We start from the raw sequence: 17,027 nt of genomic DNA, 5'->3' as shown, positions 1-17,027 counted from the left end.
ATTTTGAATTATCTGTCGATGTTTTTCAAATTTAGTAAAAGAACTCTTCTCAAAAACAAATTACCTCAGGTGCACACCATAAGCTCTAGTGTGAAAATGGCCAAAGAACATCCTGCTGATATTAGCTTACCTCCTCTCGCCGCTCTTCAGAAGGGCCCTTGAGCTCTCTGGCCTGGTCATCTTTGGGGTCAAACAGGTAGATGTAGTCAGAGGAGTAACTGACTAGCACTTCTTGTCCATCTTCACTGTAACACAGAGAGGTGACGCGACAGGATTTGGTGGACAGGTGGGCTGGGACAAAACGCACACACATGCCGGTCGTCCCTCTGCCCATGTAGTTACCTAGCGAAACAGGAAAGCATTTATAGGACAACATGATGAAACATTTAAAACTCTGGGCTTGTTTCAAGCTTAAAGTAGGAACTGAATTTTTCGGTATTTCACTGATTCAGAGAATGTGAAGTCATCTTTAGGAGAACTTAAAAATATAAGCTATCCTTCTCAAATGAGTTCTAAGAGTTCAAGACCTCTCGTTGTGGTATAAGTCACAGATCCATATCTGGCTCCTAATGCTAAATACACTCACCTAAAGGATTATTAGGAACACCATACTAATACTGTGTTTGACCCCCTTTCGCCTTCAGAACTGCCTTAATTCTACGTGGCATTGATTCAACAAGGTGCTGAACGCATTCTTTAGAAATGTTGGCCCATATTGATAGGATAGCATCTTGCAGATGATGGAGATTTGTGGGATGCACATCCAGGGCACGAAGCTCCCGTTCCACCACATCCCAAAGATGCTCTATTGGGTTGAGATCTGGTGACTGTGGGGGCCATTTTAGTACAGTGAACTCATTGTCATGTTCAAGAAACCAATTTGAAATGATTCGAGCTTTGTGACATGGTGCATTATCCTGCTGGAAGTAGCCATCAGAGGACGGGTACATGCTGGCCATAAAGGGATGGACATGGTCAGAAACAATGCTCAGGTAGGCCGTGGCATTTAAACGATGCCCAATTGGCACATTAAGGGGCCTAAAGTGTGCTAAGAAAACATCCCCCACACCATTACACCACCACCACCAGCCTGCACAGTGGTAACAAGGCATGATGGATCCATGTTCTCATTCTGTTTACGCCAAATTCTGACTCTAACATCTGAATGTCTCAACAGAAATCGAGACTCATCAGACCAGGCAACATTTTTCCAGTCTTCAACTCTCCAATTTTGGTGAGCTCTTGCAAATTGTAGCCTCTTTTTCCTATTTGTAGTGGAGATGAGTGGCACCCGGTGGGGTCTTCTGCTGTTGTTGCCCATCCGCCTCAAGGTTGTGCGTGTTGTGGCTTCACAAATGCTTTGCTGCATACCTCGGTTGTAACGAGTGGTTATTTCAGTCAAAGTTGCTCCTCTATCAGCTTGAATCAGTCGGCCCATTCTCCTCTGACCTCTAGCATCAACAAGGCATTTTCACCCACAGGACTGCCGCATACTGGATGTTTTTCCCTTTTCACACCATTCTTTGTAAACCCTAGAAATGGTTGTGCGTGAAAATCCCAGTAACTGAGCAGATTGTGAAATACTCAGACCGGCCCGTCTGGCACCAACAACCATGCCACGCTCAAAATTGCTTAAATCACCTTTCTTTCCCATTCTAACATTCAGTTTGGAGTTCAGGAGATTGTCTTGACCAGGACCACACCCCTAAATGCATTGAAGCAACTGCCATGTGATTGGTTGATTAGATAATTGCATTAATGAGAAATTGAACAGGTGTTCCTAATAATGCTTTAGGTGAGAGTATAAAAGATTGTGAAATCATGTGGTAGGTATTTGTTCCTCTCTAAACATGATTTAAAGAAAGGCTGAAATTATGAACATGAACCATTTCTCACCCGTAGCTCTTGTACCCAGCATTCTTCTGTCGTAGATCCTCACGGAGCTATCTGAACAGCCCACAGCAAGATAGTAGGGGACTAGGGGGCAAATGGATATTGAGGTAGCGGCTCTCCGGCAATTAATCAAAATGTCCTGATAAGGGACAGCAGAGAGAGAGAGAGAGAGAGAGAAAGTGGGGAATGACGTATAATAGACAAACAGAAAATAAATATGTGGGATGTCACATTTGAAAACCACAGCACAGGTTATCAGGAAATCTTTAAATAAACATTAGTGAATCAAACACAAAGGGCAATTTTTTTTTTTTAGATTGACAGAGTATCATTTGGAATATAATCAATAATGTTGGTTAACTTTCAAAAGGGCATGATTTTTTTAAAAATGTTTTTAAAACAAGTCTCTTATGCACACCAAGGCTGCATTTACTTGATCAAAAAAAATCTATGCTTTCACTTTCCTTCAGTCCCTCTCTATTCCAGCTTATGATACTCTAAGCAATGTCTGAAACGTTGTATTTTGAGCACTTCGTGTTTGTTTGCCTCTTCACGATGAATCACTCGCTGTATTCCTCATTTGTAAGTCGCTTTGGACAAAAGCGTCTGCAAAATTAATAAATGTAATGCATTCTTGCTGAATAACAGTATTCATTTAAAACAAAATCTTCCTGACCCCAAAATGTTGAAATAAAGTGTTTAGCAGTACACAGCAAGTATATGCAGTTGCCCAAAAAGTTTTTTTTTTTTTAAATGTATAAATGCTATTGCATCAGAACATTGGGGATTTCAACCCCCAATATTGAAAAATAGAAAGAAAAAAAACCCTTCAAGGTTCTCTAGGTAGGACACCTTGCAGTATCTTCACAGATGATGGCATTAGATAACAAAATACTGAACCATATGGCATTTATTTTATTATTTATTTATTTATTATAGCACAAACACCCCTTTTAAAGGGGTGATGAACTGAGAAATCAAATTTTCCTTGAGCTTTTGACATCTAAGAAGAGGTCATCATATTATAAGAATATCCTGTAAGTTTCAGAACTGAAAACATCCTTGTTAGTCCAATAAAAGCTTTTATTGACACCAGGCTCAGCAAACGACTCGTTTTTCAAAGTGGGGAACTATGACGACAAAGAGGATAAAACACCACCCCCGCAGAAGATGATCAACGCCTACTTCAACACGGCCGGTTTAGCCCCGCCCACCGATTCGCGCATTACACGAAACTCATTATAATATGCAAAACTGTTATCCACTCACAGCAGTGGGCGTTTACTTCCAAGTCTTCAATGCGAAACGCCCATAAAAACCGAGCGTTTTTGAGCTAGGCTCAAAACTAGGGTAGGAAATAGCCTATTACTTATTCATTTTGATGTTTTTGAATGTAAAAACCAAGCGAACGTCATAAGTTGATCTCAGACAACAATATAACATTTTTTAAAAAGCCAGTTCATGACCCCTTTAAGCATATAATATAGTCCCACCCACAACAAAATCTCATTGGTTCAAATCCCACTTCTCATGTACTGTATATTAAATGTATTTGACAGCTGAAGTCCTACTACTGGCAGAACACAAGCAGAGTACAAACAGTGTGTTGTCTCTATCTTACAAACAAATGCCTTCAGATAGCAACAGAAAGCAATCATGCCTTCAGGCCAATACCGTCCCCACAGCACACACTCTGTGGGTTGAGAAATCGAGGTTGCAGGCTGCTTTCTCAGAAATGTATATGAGGAGCATGCAGCACTGCATCAGTGTTATTCACCAGCGGGAATGGTGACATTGAGGGATGTGGGAGGAGAGCCTGATCTCAGATCAGTACAGCAGTCCCTCCCCAGAGCACTACTAGGAAGAAACTTGCTGAGCCTTTGGGTATATTTGGTGATGTATGTATCTACAACATGTTCAAAGCATTCTTACATCTTTACAGTCTTCCTTTGTGCAGCTCGTCTTCATCCGCAAGTCAAACCACCTCACTGTACCATCTTCTCCACAGGACAAGAAGGTATAGGGGTCATTTGGCACCGTCATTATCTTTAGACAGAAACAGAAAGTAAGAAATATGTGAGACGTCAACCTCCACCTCACCACACATCGACTACAAACAAAGACACTTTAAGGATTTTATTTCCTCTAACACCTGTACCTCATAAGCAGTGCCATAGTGGCATGTGAACTGGCACTGTCTGTTGATTTCTTGGCTCTTTTCTGTGTGTGTGTAGAAAATAATGCCGTCTCCTGAGCAGGACACAATCTGTTGATCGTTAGTGTGGGGCATGAACTTTGCGCTGAAGATGTTGGCCCGATGTCCTGAACGAATAGTCGTCTTGACCTAAAGGAAAAAGCACAACGGAAATGGAACAAAAATGTCAACAAATACACCAAGGTTTAGCACAAGTTTGGTTTAATAAAGCTTAGATATTTTAAAATGATCAGCATTCAACGGATCAACCTTTCTAGATTGTTTAGAAAATTCTGGCTGATACAAATACAAATAATAATTTTCATGTTATGGCCAATAACTAATAAATGGCTGATATTAAAAACTCTATATTCTGTGTTGTATCATTTTATCCAAATAGTGTTTTATCTAAATAAATTAAAAAACTAAAATGCTAAAAACTAAAATCAATCGTTAAAATAACTCAACTTTAAGCAAGCATTGGATGATGGCAAAGGTAATCTTAATTTCCTCTAAAATAGAGGAAATCTTATCCAATATATCGACTGAAAAAATATAAATAAAAAAAACTTTAACCAATATGGTACTGATTGTACACCAGCGATTCAAAATAATCCAATATTTTAATAAAATGCATACAGTAGCATGCATAACAAAAGTGAAATGCAGTTTTATTTGTAGCAGTTTTGTCTTTAACTTACCTTTCTGTTGTAAGGGTTTGTGATAACCAAGTTAGTGTCATCGGAACCTGATAAGATGTATTCTCCTGTTTCATTCCAGGATATGGTGTTAACCTTTAAAGAAACACGAAAACCAGCTGATATGAACACCAACATTGATTGCTCTAAAAAAAGAAACGCTTATTTCTTCTGTTCCATAAACTGTCCCATTATTTAACATAGTCTCCATCATTTTCTTTAAAGAAATATTTATCATCACTGACACAAAAACCCGTACCATTTCTTCTTTGGAACACAATTTTGAAGAATTATTCTTTTGTGTTCCACTAAGTTTCTATTTGATGACATCATTAACTGAGCTCCACTGATAAACACCAGTATTTTAACCATCACATAAATTCCTGCTTTAACATTTTAGAGCTGAGGTAGAGTGTGCTGCCTGTGCCTTTAAGAGAAAGCAATCAATATTTCATTAACTCAAGGTTGATACGCTCTTTTCCTCCCTTTTCTAGAGCAGCTCAAACATCATCACACAGGGTCCATTTCCTTTGACCTCTGCCTTTCAAAAATAACATCATTGGGAGGGATTAAGCATTTATCCCTCATTCTGCTCTTCCGCTTTTCACTCTACTGCTCTGCTTTGTGTAGTGGGGAGATGGAATTAGACTGTGTTAGATTTAGTAAGATGCATTGCATGTTAAAATAACAAGTGTTGAAAGCAGTCTGAACTGTGTCATTAGGGAATGTAGGGAGTCTGCTTTATAATGAGGCAACACTGGAACAGAACCTGAAACGTTACCCCAAAGTCAGGTGATAAAAGACATCTATCTCTTCTTGAAGTTAAAAATGCACAATGTGCATTTGTCCTGGTTTTATACACCAGCTGACACAGTTTATAAAGAGTGAAAAAGGAAGGCCATAGAGAAAGGCCATCTGATCAAATGGAATAAACAAACGGTTTATAAACTGATTCCGTTAATAATTAGGGATAGCTTTTATAAAGCAAAAAAAGAGTCAAATTCTATGTTCTTTTTAGGGAGAGAAATAGATATGTATGATAGGCAGTTTATGGTCAAACACATATTTTTCTTTAATTTATGAGAAATATTTAGCCCAAAGAGAGAGATAGACTAGATCACTAGTTATTATCTATTGTTACTTGCAACCCTATTACACATTCATTCATTCATTGAATTATGCTTTTATAAAGGTTTGCTTATTTAATGTTTATAACAATTAAGTAAAAAAAAAAAACGGATCTGTCATTTAGGTCTTTATACAACCTGGACAATCTGTTAGTACTCCATTTGTCTCAATGGATTTATTCTGAGCTATGATGTGAAAGGAAGCAGACAATAAAAATGTAAGTCAATTTCACACTTTTTAGAGCCCTCCAGAACAGATCTGGCACTTACTACTGACTACTATAACATAATAAAATATGTATGCATTTATGCATAAAAAGCTGTGATGGCCAAGCTGAATTTTCAGCATCATTACTCCAGTCTTGTCACATGATCCTTCAGAAATCATTCTAATATGCTGATTTGAGGCTCAAGAAACATTTCTTATTATTATCAATCTTAAAAAACAGTTGTGCTGCTAAACGTTTTTGTGAAAATCATAATAATTTTTTTTCAGGATTCTTAGATGAATAGAAAGTTTTAAAGTACAGCATTTAAAAAAAAAAGAGAAATCTTTTGCAACACTGTAAATGTCTTTACAGTCACTTTTGATAAATTCAGAGCATCTTTGCTCAATAACAGTATCAATTTCTTTAAAAAAAAAAAAAATCCTCAAATCCTCACAGTGCTGTAGTAAAATACAGAATCCTTTTCACCGATATTGAAAACTTGCGCCAGCTCGGTATTGCAAGTTTTGAAAGCCTGTTACTGGTTATATTAGACTGTTTGTCATTTGCTAGACTTGCAATTAAAATAGAGTACATGTCCCAGCAGTAAAGAAACATTGACAAAATGACGTCCCCGGTGGCTGTCTGGCGCCTATCAGCTTTTGAGGTTAAATCACTGACAGATAAAGAACAGGAGCCACAGATAAGTGGGTAGAAAGAGACGCACACACACAACACTCACACTCAATACAAGCACGACGATTCATTCCCCTGAGACAAAATAACCCAGACAGACACATTCTCCAACAGGCACATTCGTCAAGGAAAAAAATTAATCAACAAAAAAAGACTGCTGGGGGGCAAGAGCATCAGACACAAATGGAGACTTGAGTACAGGTGAAACAAAGGGTTTAGTGACTTACACATCCATCGTGGACACTGAGAACGGATTCAAGCTTCAGTCGTTGCACAAACTCTTTTCTCCCTACAGAGAAAGAAATAACACATTTTATTGTGGCATATCTTTTCATTTAAAAACTCAGTCATTTGCATTGTCTGTTAAATCACACAAGAGAGTATTCACAAGGACATACAACTGATGTATCCCACATTAAATACACATTTAATTCAGCCCTTTAAAGCTAATTTCTGTGCTACTAGCGGCACCAAATGTAATTGCACAATTGACTGTTTCCAAACAGGTTTCTTCCCATCATCAGAATTTTTAAAGAAATTTATTTAGCAAGAATGAGACAATAAAGGCCTTTATATTGTTACAAAAAAATGCTGTTCTTTTGAATTGTGAAAAAAGATGTATCAGTTTCCTTCACAAAAAAGCTGTACAACTGTTTTCAACACTGATAATAATAAAAGATGTTTCTTGAGCAGCAATTCAGCATGATTTCTGAAGGATCATGTGACACTGAAGACTAGAGTAATGACGGTTTCATCTGTGCAATAACGATTAAATTTTAAATTTTATTTTAATTATATTTTTAAAATGACAAAATGATGTCCCAATATTTGTTTTTACTGTATATTTGATCAAATAAATGCGGCCTGAAGAATGATAGTGCAAGTTGATCCAATGCTGAAACATCAGGCCACTCAAACAAACAACAGCAATGTGTTGATAGCACCAGTGTTTACAGTTTTTGGTTGGAAGTTGGAAGTCCACCACTATTGCCAAATTGTTACTTGTTCTTTCAGTTTAAACAAGATCAGCATATGTCCCATTTACTCTTAAGCTGAGTTTAGACAACCAGAGGCAATTTACTGTCAAGGGAAAAAAATAATCAACAAAAAAAGACTGCTGGGGGGCAAGAGCATCAGACACAAATGGAGACTTGAGTACATGTGAAACAAAGGATTAGAATATGAATTATTATATGAATAACATGCACACTAATCTAAGGTTGAAAGGCGCATTTATGTTGTAAATCAAAGCTGCAGTGTATAAAACTATATTATGTGCCTGAGGAGGCTGGAATGATTGTTAATGGCTGCTGATATATCTTCACTGCTTTGGAGAAATGCCAAAACGCTATTACGTTACCTCCTGTATTTGCGGAGTCGCTGTCCAAAGACAGAAAACATCCTGTCATACACTGATGTGGTAATTTCAGGTTTGTGGATGTTGTTCTGTTTTTGTTGGTCTAATCTCTTAGAAAATACCTCAGATTTATTTGACATGCAAATACTGTAGTTTAGACCCAACTACACTAGGTGCACTACAACGACAATAGCAAGCCACACCTGGCACTTCTTGCATTAAGAAACATTTATGTTTTTATTCCTGACAAGCAGATAACTGCGTGTGGTTGGTAAATGACAGATCTTTCCATGGCTGTATTTTCAGCCTGTGTAATAAGGAGCTACAAATAGCAAGAGGCAAACTTAGGCCAACCATTTTCAATGGTGCAAGCCTGGAGAAGAGCAACAGCCTGAGATGACATTGCTCTATGCATTGATAGTACAACCTCTATACTGGCAGATCACACATGCCAAAATAAAGCAAAAGCTGGCATTCACTTATAAAACGCAGCATCTCAGCATTTTGGACTGGGTTGGGATTTGTAGACTAGAATTTGAGAACATTTGTAGGGATGTAAATCTACTCTCACTCCATTCACAAATGCATAAAACAGATACTCTGTTGTATTTTTGGCTGATCTTTGTTTCTAACGGTTAGCGCTGGCAGGTTTCATAATATGAACAAGAGCCGAGCTAAATTTGGCACACTCTGAATGATATGCTATCATCACTATCTGAATGTGAGATCCAGAGCAAAACAGCTCACAGGCACAAAACACTGAACATATTGGAGCAAGTCATTAACCAAACAGAATTCAGCATCCAATTTTTAGGGTACAGAGAAGAAATGAGCTGAACTGGTCTTGTTTAAAATACATATTTGGGTCAGATCAGGTGGATTCTATTACATAAGCGTGCTTTGAAGTCTGCCAAGACTGGCTGACACTTCTCTCAGGTCTCTCAGCTCAAGTGTAATGTTGCAGAGAGGGCTGTCTGACAACACAACAGAGCTACATATTATTCACCAGTGAAGTAAAATATTATTTTGCCAGATTTGAGTGAAAATGACTTTTAGAGGTCAGATAATGTCAGATTCTCTTCACTGTCAAGCCATGAGCACAATTCCTATTTATTTCTATAATAAGTATTCAGTTTATGGAGGCACAGTGACAGGGTAATACTGAATCAAAATATGATTGTGAATTGAAAATATGAAGAGAAAGTTCACCCAAAAATGAAAATTCTGTCTACCATTTCAATTCACATTTATTTGTATAGCGCTTTTCACAATATTGTTTCAAAGCAGCTTTACAGAAAATGCATGTTTCAAACCCTAACCCTTACACTAAGGCGATAATATGACTAATTTAGTCCAAACATCATATCATGGAATAGGTTTGTGGACCTTTTTATGTTGTTGTTTTTGTCGTCATCTTAACAGCCTCTGTAGCTCTTCACTTTCATTGTATGGAAAAGTACAGCACAGACAATCCATGATTTAACTAATTTTGTGTTTTACAAAAGAAAATAACAATAATGAGAGGGTGCAAATTACAGAATTTACATTTTTGTGTGAACTATGAACTTTTTGGGAAACATTTTTCAATCCTGATTTGGTAACACTGAGGTTCTCGATCTAAAAATAAATAAGAGCTAAACTATTTATGGCAATAAATAAAATATATCTGCAAGCCATATCAATCTGTACCTGAAAATCAAAACAATAGATGTTTTGTGTCAAAAATCAAAAGTGAAATTTTGTGGACCAACAAGTTTGCTAATGTAAAAAAAGAGAAAAAACTGCTGTCTAAAGTTATTAAAAACATATCAGATCAAAAAATAAAACAAATCAGTGGCAGTGTTGTGTTTTGCATGTTTTGATGGATTATTACAACCTCTTCACACTATGATTCCCTTCAATAACATAAAGACTGACAGTCAATGACGCAAATTTGCATGCATAAAAAAAGTAAAAACAGAAACCTAATAATATCTCATGTTTCATGACAGATAGATCCTTCTTCTTATGCTTCTTAAATTATATTGCTCTTAATTGTTAGAGCGGTTTTCGAAAAAAAAAAATCGTTTTTGGCACTTATGAGCCATTTTATATATATAAAAAATCATATACATAAATGGTTTCTTCGATATTTTGGAACATAAACAACCTTTTGAAACAAAGGACTTATTAATCATTGATACCATTAAACAATAATAACAACATGTGTAACATTTCCTGTGGGGTCTATTTCATTTTTGATATAATATGGACTTGTGAGGTATGCATAATTTAAATGGGTAAAATTAAAAAGAAAAAAGAAAATTGTAGCCAAAATACAAGTACTTCCCCTTAAATCTGAAAATCTAAGACAGAGCTCTTTCCAGACCAATCAGTTAGACATTTTTTTTTTTTTTTTTTTTTTATTCTTAACCAAAATGTTACCGGTAACACTGGTACGATTCCATTATGCCGTTCTGAAAACAGATCAGCATCAGAGTAACAGGTCAGATGATCTTTAACCAGTCCCTGTCCTGTGCGCAAGCTCAAATGACAGCTGTCACCTAAAAAGGTCTTCGTAAACAAGTCTGATTTTTAAGTGTGTCATAACGTTACATACTGTTTCTTACCTAAATATTTTGTCCTGACCGCAAATGGATCTGTGCATCCAATGGTGCGTTTTCTTACATCCCAAATGAGGTTGCCAGAGCAGGACATGTTGTTTAAACCTCTAACGTTGAGACATGCATGGATGAAAAGGGGAGAGCAGACGCTTTTCTCTGTGTTTGTCTTCCTTCCGTGTCGTTTGATTATTATTGTTTCCCTGCACAAAGCCTAATAGTCGGTCATATAAGTTCATCGACAACTGATACTGGATGAATGAGAGAATATTACTCCTCGATATCGACACCCCCGCGGCGATCCGTTTCCGACACTACGTCCATGATTGTTTTAAGGTGTAGTAAAAATATTGTGCTTCTTGTTTGGCTATCCGCTTTAGCCTCTGCTGCTCTGGTACGTCAAATCCATCTCGAGCCCAAAGCCAATGAAGGGAGAGAGGCGCAGTATGTTGACTGTAATGAGCGGCTCGCTCTCGAGAGCGTCAAGTGTGCGCAGAAGTTACGCCGAATCGCTGACTGGATAAATCTGGTATTTGTATACACTAAAATATATATTTAAAAATGGGATAAGTCTGTTAGTTCATGAGATTGTGTAACTGGCATACAAATGAAAACTCGACATAGAACTGTCTTTATTGTTTTTCTGTTGTGTTTTTCAATTTTAAAAAAGGTGAATAGTGATTGGTTCATAGCCTACTTAAAAGCGTTGAGAAAAGTAACATGTACCATTTTTTTTTCTTAAAAACAAAACAATACACAAACAAGAACACAAGAAAAAGAAAAGAGAGAGAGAAAAAGAGGGATTTAAAAACGCTACAATAGCCTGGAAGAAAATAATGACATATTAATGATTTTTTTTTTATTGTCATTGAATTGGAAATATAGTGGAGTTTAAAATAGGATAAATATTTAGACTAAACTAATTTCGATGCAAAATAGACAAAAACACGTAATGCAATTACAAATGCAATGCAATATATTCCCATGCACTGTATTATATTAAACAAATCAACCCAATCAATTAATCAATAAATGTTTGTTAAATTAATTTCGAAACACGCTCATGGCTACCCTCTTCACTACAAAGGATAGATACTGTGAAGGATTCTTTTTGTAAAAAAAATTTGTATGAATTGCATGGGGATTTTTAACTTCCACTCCCAGTAGGCCTATTCCACATTCAATTTCGTGGAATATTTATATTCTAAACATCTTTGACGACTTCTGGCTATATTTGGACTTCTTGGAATTGTATTAAGCTTGGTCTTTTTAGGTTTGCTTGAATCTTGTATGTTTTTCAAGCAATAATAATAAAAAACAAAATAAAATCAAATGTTACCTTCTGAATCCTATTAAACAGACAGTTCTACCTTTCTTAAGCATCTCATTAATGTATTATTCTGATTATTCAGTCCATTATGCAGCAGTGTTTTAAATGTAAGATTTCCTATCCACATTTCTCATTCTTCCAACAGAAATACCCTTTCGTTTTCATAAGCAGTACAACATATTAGTACATACTCTAAAGTTTCTGCTGGTCCACATGAACTACGATTAGACAGATTCATGTTTGTTCATTCCATATAGGAAATCATTTAGAGCCGTGTGCCCAGGGCGAACCAAAATTCCCTTTCAACCCCCTACTTCATTTTAAATAATAAAGATGTCTTCCTCTTTCCTCCACATTCGAAATTTCTTGCCATTTCCCTTTTATAGCTGTTCTGATTTTGACCTTAACTTCTGTATTTAGTGGGAAAATCATTTCTATATGTGATACGTTCAGCGCCTGCTTTGCTAAATAATCAACTTCCTTATTATTAGAGCGCTGACTTCTCAAAGGTCCCGCCTTTTGAGGGCGTACGAACGCCTTCCAGCCAATGATACAAAGAGGCTTGACCATGTCAACCAATCCTATACCACAGTACGTCATGACGCAATTAGCTTTGCGACGCGTCCCCACTGACACTTCACAACGACAACATACCAGTAAACTGCATTAGCAAGGTCGAGAGTAGGACAATAACGTAGACTTTGTACTTTATGCTGGTCCAAAGGTCCTGTTTTCTTGACTACGGGCTCTTGCCTTTTGGAAACACCACGGTTCAATAGCATTAGAGTGTTCTGCACGTCCTAAGCTGTATTTTCGTGCGTGCACTAGTGGTAGCATTTAGCTTGTTTAGAAGTCATCATGGCTATGGGTGGGCTGAGAGCTTCTTACCACAGAATCCTGGGCAGGATCGAGCATATGCTGCCGGCTAAACTGAGACCTGTTTATAACCACCCCGCAGGTAACACAAATGCTGTTAGTGTGACTTTTTTTGTCACTGACACGGATCCTGTTAACTTCTTGAAGTGGCGGCATACACTGATGTGTGTCACCGTCATGACGGTGCAGCCATAGAGACTGCTGCCTGAGCAGGTATTTTGTGTTATTGGTAAAAAAGAAACAGTAACTCCGATATTTAAAATAAATGTAATAATGAGCTTGGTACACGAATAGAACAGAACTAATCTCCTTTGAATAAGATGTAGCTTAGAATATAATATATTCTTAGATATAGAAAATGTTGATTATATTAGGAAGGTGTTAGACGTGTATCTATATGGTAATGGGAACTAGCCTGGCATGCCAGACCTACATCAAGATTCACACTGGCTGCGAAATAATTTTCCCTGCCGCCAGGGTGCGTCTAGATTTCTAGGCTAAATGGGAACTGTATAATATGTAGAATTATCTTTTTTCCTGCATGGAACCGTGGTGCATTGCATATGAGTGTTTTTGACACTTTCAATGATACTGTATTTGTGCAAATTGCCCTTTACAGACAGATATCATTCTCAGTAATATATTTGTTACTGATTAACTCAATATATTTTCTGCTAAAATAACCTCACATGATTTTTCTTTAGAGAGTCAGTGTGTTTATAGTTCTACTATTTTTTGGTGGTAGAATAAATAGAGATCAAATTACATGCGTGTTGATAAACAGAGGTTGACTGACAAGAAATGAACTAAAAAAAGATTAAACAAAAGAACTGTGATGGCATATAAGCACAGCAGATTTTGACCTTAGCTTCACCTTTGCCAGAGGGAGGGGGTCATATTAAGCGCTATAGATGACTGATTTTTTATTAAATGATATTGCTTTTTTTTTTATGCAGATTGTTTTCTCAATGTTCTGAAACAAATCTGTTGTATTATATAGATCACTGATGGCACAAACTCCAATGTAAGCTGATTAATGCATTTTAGTCTCACTGATTGTTCAAATATGCAGTGTTTACAGATAATAGTCCATAATTGTATCATCAGCCATTGTACATTGTATTTCTTATTGAAAATCAATTTAAGTTCACAACACAGAGCCACAGGGATGCAGGTTTGAGTCTGTGTCCTGATCCCAATCCCCCTGTCCCTTCCTCCACGCACTTTCCTGTCATGTAAATAAAACAAATAAAAAAAACATCTGTTTATATTTACCTTTATGTTTTGGAAGGATAATGGGTAATGAAAAAAAAGTGCCAGTATGCAAAGTATTGGTTCGTGTTTTTTTTTTATGTTGAAACGCATTTGAAACCTGTCACAATTACACACATTTTTTTTTAACATTTTACCTGTGAACCATGAGTTTAACTGAATTGATTAATTGATTTGCTCTTTGTTTAGGTCCAAAGACTGTGTTTTTCTGGGCACCAATGTTTAAATGGGTAAGATAAACAACATACAGTGTCTGAATGTTCTTTGTATATATTTTTGTATATATATATATATATATATATAAATTCTTCTTTTTATTTCTCACTTATTTGTGATCTCACATAGGGTCTGGTCTTAGCTGGCTTAGCAGACATGGCACGTCCAGCAGATAAACTCAGTACCTCCCAATCTGCTGTGCTGACAGCCACAGGTATATATCACAACTCTTTTAAAAAAAATTGGACATTTAGAAGTTCCAAATCTCGTTCACTCTATGTTTTTCAGGTCTTATTTGGTCCAGGTATTCCCTGGTTATTATACCCAAGAACTGGAATCTATTTGCTGTAAACTTCTTTGTTGGAGGTGCAGGAGGATCACAGCTCTACAGAATATGGCAGTGAGTACATTCATTCACCTATAGAATATATTCAGGAGGAGTGTGCGATGTAAAATCACATAAATGGAATGATTTTAGACTATTTTTCAACTATTTTAGACTGTCTTGCATAGTAGCCATCTGATGTATGTCATGTCATTCACAACAGCTACATGTGAACCAGTTCTGGATCAGTCGATGGCTGTGACAGATCAACAGAGGGAAACTTAAACATCAGCTATGTAGATGTATATAATAAAAAAAGCTTATAAAAGGAATCAACTGTACGGTCTAATTTAATGTCTGACAATACCTAAAATGGGTCAAAATGGTAATTTAAAGGGGTTATAGAATTTTTCCTCCCTTGAGGTGTACTTGTTTTTCCCCCCACCCAAACACTTATAATTTAATTTGTTAGGCCACTTTAAATTAAATGGGATGCTTTGTTGCTTTTGTGTCTTTAAAAAAACAAACATTCTTTTCTAAAACTCTTCCCACATTTTATCAGCTGTGAACTCAAAGCTTGTTTTTTGGTTATCTACACTTTATCAAGATTTTCATTAGTAGCAATAAAGCAGACAGGGTCTTCCAGCATATTGCGCAATTTGGGTGTGTGACTAAGTGTGGGGGATTTTCAATATATGTCCTCTTTAATCCCCACAGGCATAACAGGGAACAGAAGGAAAAGGATAAAGAAGCACAGGCTTGATAGCAGTGCTGTGTAAAGTGCACCCAGAGGACCGAAAGGGACTCTCCTTAACTGGTACCCCAGAAACTTCCCCTCCATCATCAGTCATCCAGTAGAGCCTCCAGACACTTTCTTCATGAACCGAGATCATCTGATTTTTTTTAAAGTTCAGGTCATTGTCCTGTGCCACTAGTACATATAGCAACAATTATTACGGTTGTTAAAATCGCACAAAATGTTACATATTCATATTAGTATAATTGTGCATTCTTTAAAATGCTTGTGTTTGAAATGCATCTTGATAAAGGTGCTTTCCATCCAATGCACTTGAGTTCTTACTATTGAGTGAATTTCTTCACTCAGCCTCTGTCATACTATTAACGGAATGTCTCCAAATACATTTTAGAAAAGTCTTTCATTATTTGTATTTCTTAGGAAATATTTATTAAACAGCTGTAATTTTTTTAATGTCATATTCGTAACATGAAATAATTTGTCAAAACCCATACATTACGAAATATAAACTGAACTGTATTGTAATATTGGAAATTTTTAATTCACATCAAAATAAAGTAATTCAGATTTACTAAAAGCGTCTTGCTCTTACAATCTAGTGTGCTGTTACATCATGGTCACATGTGCATTAATCTCTCTAGTCATTCACCTGTCTTGCATTATAAAAAAAGTTTTTAAGTTACTCATCATTATTGGCAACAAATAAGAAGTATCAGAATATCATACTAATTAATTCGGCTCATATTACGCAAATTTTGTGTATGCTTGAAATACAAGATTCTACTACATTTTGCCAGAATATGCATTAACCCAAGCACATAAATCCCACAATACACGCACAGGTTGTCCATTTCATTTATCTTTTTTTTTAATAAAACGATTTCCTGGATGATAATTAAACACCACTTCCGAATTAAAGATGTCACATTTGACAACAGTCTTGCATATTACTATTTGAAATGTTTGCTGTTTCACATTATGTAAAAAGTTAAATAAAAGGGAGTAGGCTATATCTTTTTGTGAGAGTACACTGCTGACCCCATGTGGTAGCCTACTAACTGCATTGTGCTTTATGCTCAGTGGAATGAGAATGAGACGGAGAGACGTCAATGGAAATGCAGATTTTGTGATCTACATCCACATAGTAAAACAATGCCTTGCTTACATTTTGTTTGCAGGTACATAACATTGCTTTAAAACAATACACTATATTTATCGCTAGTTTTAATGCCCGTGGTCATCATACAAAACTCAGCCCCCTAGAACTCTAGTAAAATAATTATTCCTATACCATTTGGGACAGCCATTTATTGTGCTGTCCGAAAGCATAGTGGACGTTATCGAGTGCACTCATTCAATACCGAGTGTAGGCTACAACCGATGTACGCTCAACGGCTGCCCGAATTCACTCACTCCTTTTCATTCACTCCTTCAAATGAACAGTATTAGTGGACTAACGTAAGGAATAGTGAATGAGGGT

The 17,027-nt window shown here is 36.6% G+C and overlaps 2 protein-coding genes across 11 annotated transcripts in view; one reads left to right on the top strand and one right to left on the bottom strand.

Annotated features, from left to right (window-relative positions):
• dcaf6 (ddb1 and cul4 associated factor 6) overlaps nt 1-11,201 on the bottom strand; it is a 28,545-nt gene extending 17,344 nt beyond the window's left edge. For 9 of the 10 annotated variants that reach the window (XM_056232875.1, XM_056232880.1, XM_056232879.1 and 6 more), the window contains exons 1-7: nt 10,781-11,200; nt 7,042-7,103; nt 4,789-4,881; nt 4,052-4,237; nt 3,826-3,939; nt 1,897-2,032; nt 131-342 (exon numbers count right to left, since the gene is read on the bottom strand). In XM_056232875.1, the coding sequence (XP_056088850.1) occupies nt 131-342; nt 1,897-2,032; nt 3,826-3,939; nt 4,052-4,237; nt 4,789-4,881; nt 7,042-7,103; nt 10,781-10,868 (891 nt within the window). In that variant the 5' untranslated portion in view covers nt 10,869-11,200. Of the gene's footprint in view, nt 1-130; nt 343-1,896; nt 2,033-3,825; nt 3,940-4,051; nt 4,238-4,788; nt 4,882-7,041; nt 7,104-10,780 lie in introns of all 10 variants that reach the window. The other variant, XM_056232876.1, reaches the window with a different exon arrangement.
• A 1,518-nt stretch (nt 11,202-12,719) lies between these two features.
• On the top strand, nt 12,720-15,698 carry mpc2b (mitochondrial pyruvate carrier 2b). The gene is made up of 5 exons (XM_056232917.1): nt 12,720-13,059; nt 14,439-14,479; nt 14,595-14,679; nt 14,754-14,865; nt 15,508-15,698. The coding sequence occupies exons 1-5, from the start codon at nt 12,960-12,962 to the stop codon at nt 15,551-15,553; spliced, it is 384 nt and encodes a 127-aa protein (XP_056088892.1). The 5' UTR covers nt 12,720-12,959; the 3' UTR covers nt 15,554-15,698.
• Nucleotides 15,699-17,027: the final 1,329 nt, after the last annotated feature.

Source organism: Rhinichthys klamathensis, unplaced genomic scaffold (assembly GCF_029890125.1).
Source record: "Rhinichthys klamathensis goyatoka isolate OS25496 unplaced genomic scaffold, OSU_Roscu_1.1 h1tg000358l_1, whole genome shotgun sequence".
Taxonomy (NCBI): domain Eukaryota; kingdom Metazoa; phylum Chordata; class Actinopteri; order Cypriniformes; family Leuciscidae; genus Rhinichthys; species Rhinichthys klamathensis.
This window is presented reverse-complemented; position numbering and strand designations above follow the sequence as displayed.

What these genes read in the sequence shown, in the direction of transcription:
- mpc2b (XM_056232917.1), top strand. Translation starts at nt 12,960, where the DNA reads ATGGCTATGGGTGGGCTGAGAGCTTCTTACCACAGAATCCTGGGCAGG. An exon ending in GGGCACCAATGTTTAAATGG is followed by an intron (nt 14,480 to 14,594) that starts GTAAGATAAACA and finishes GATCTCACATAG; the next exon opens with GGTCTGGTCTTAGCTGGCTT. An exon ending in CAGCTCTACAGAATATGGCA is followed by an intron (nt 14,866 to 15,507) that starts GTGAGTACATTC and finishes TAATCCCCACAG; the next exon opens with GCATAACAGGGAACAGAAGG.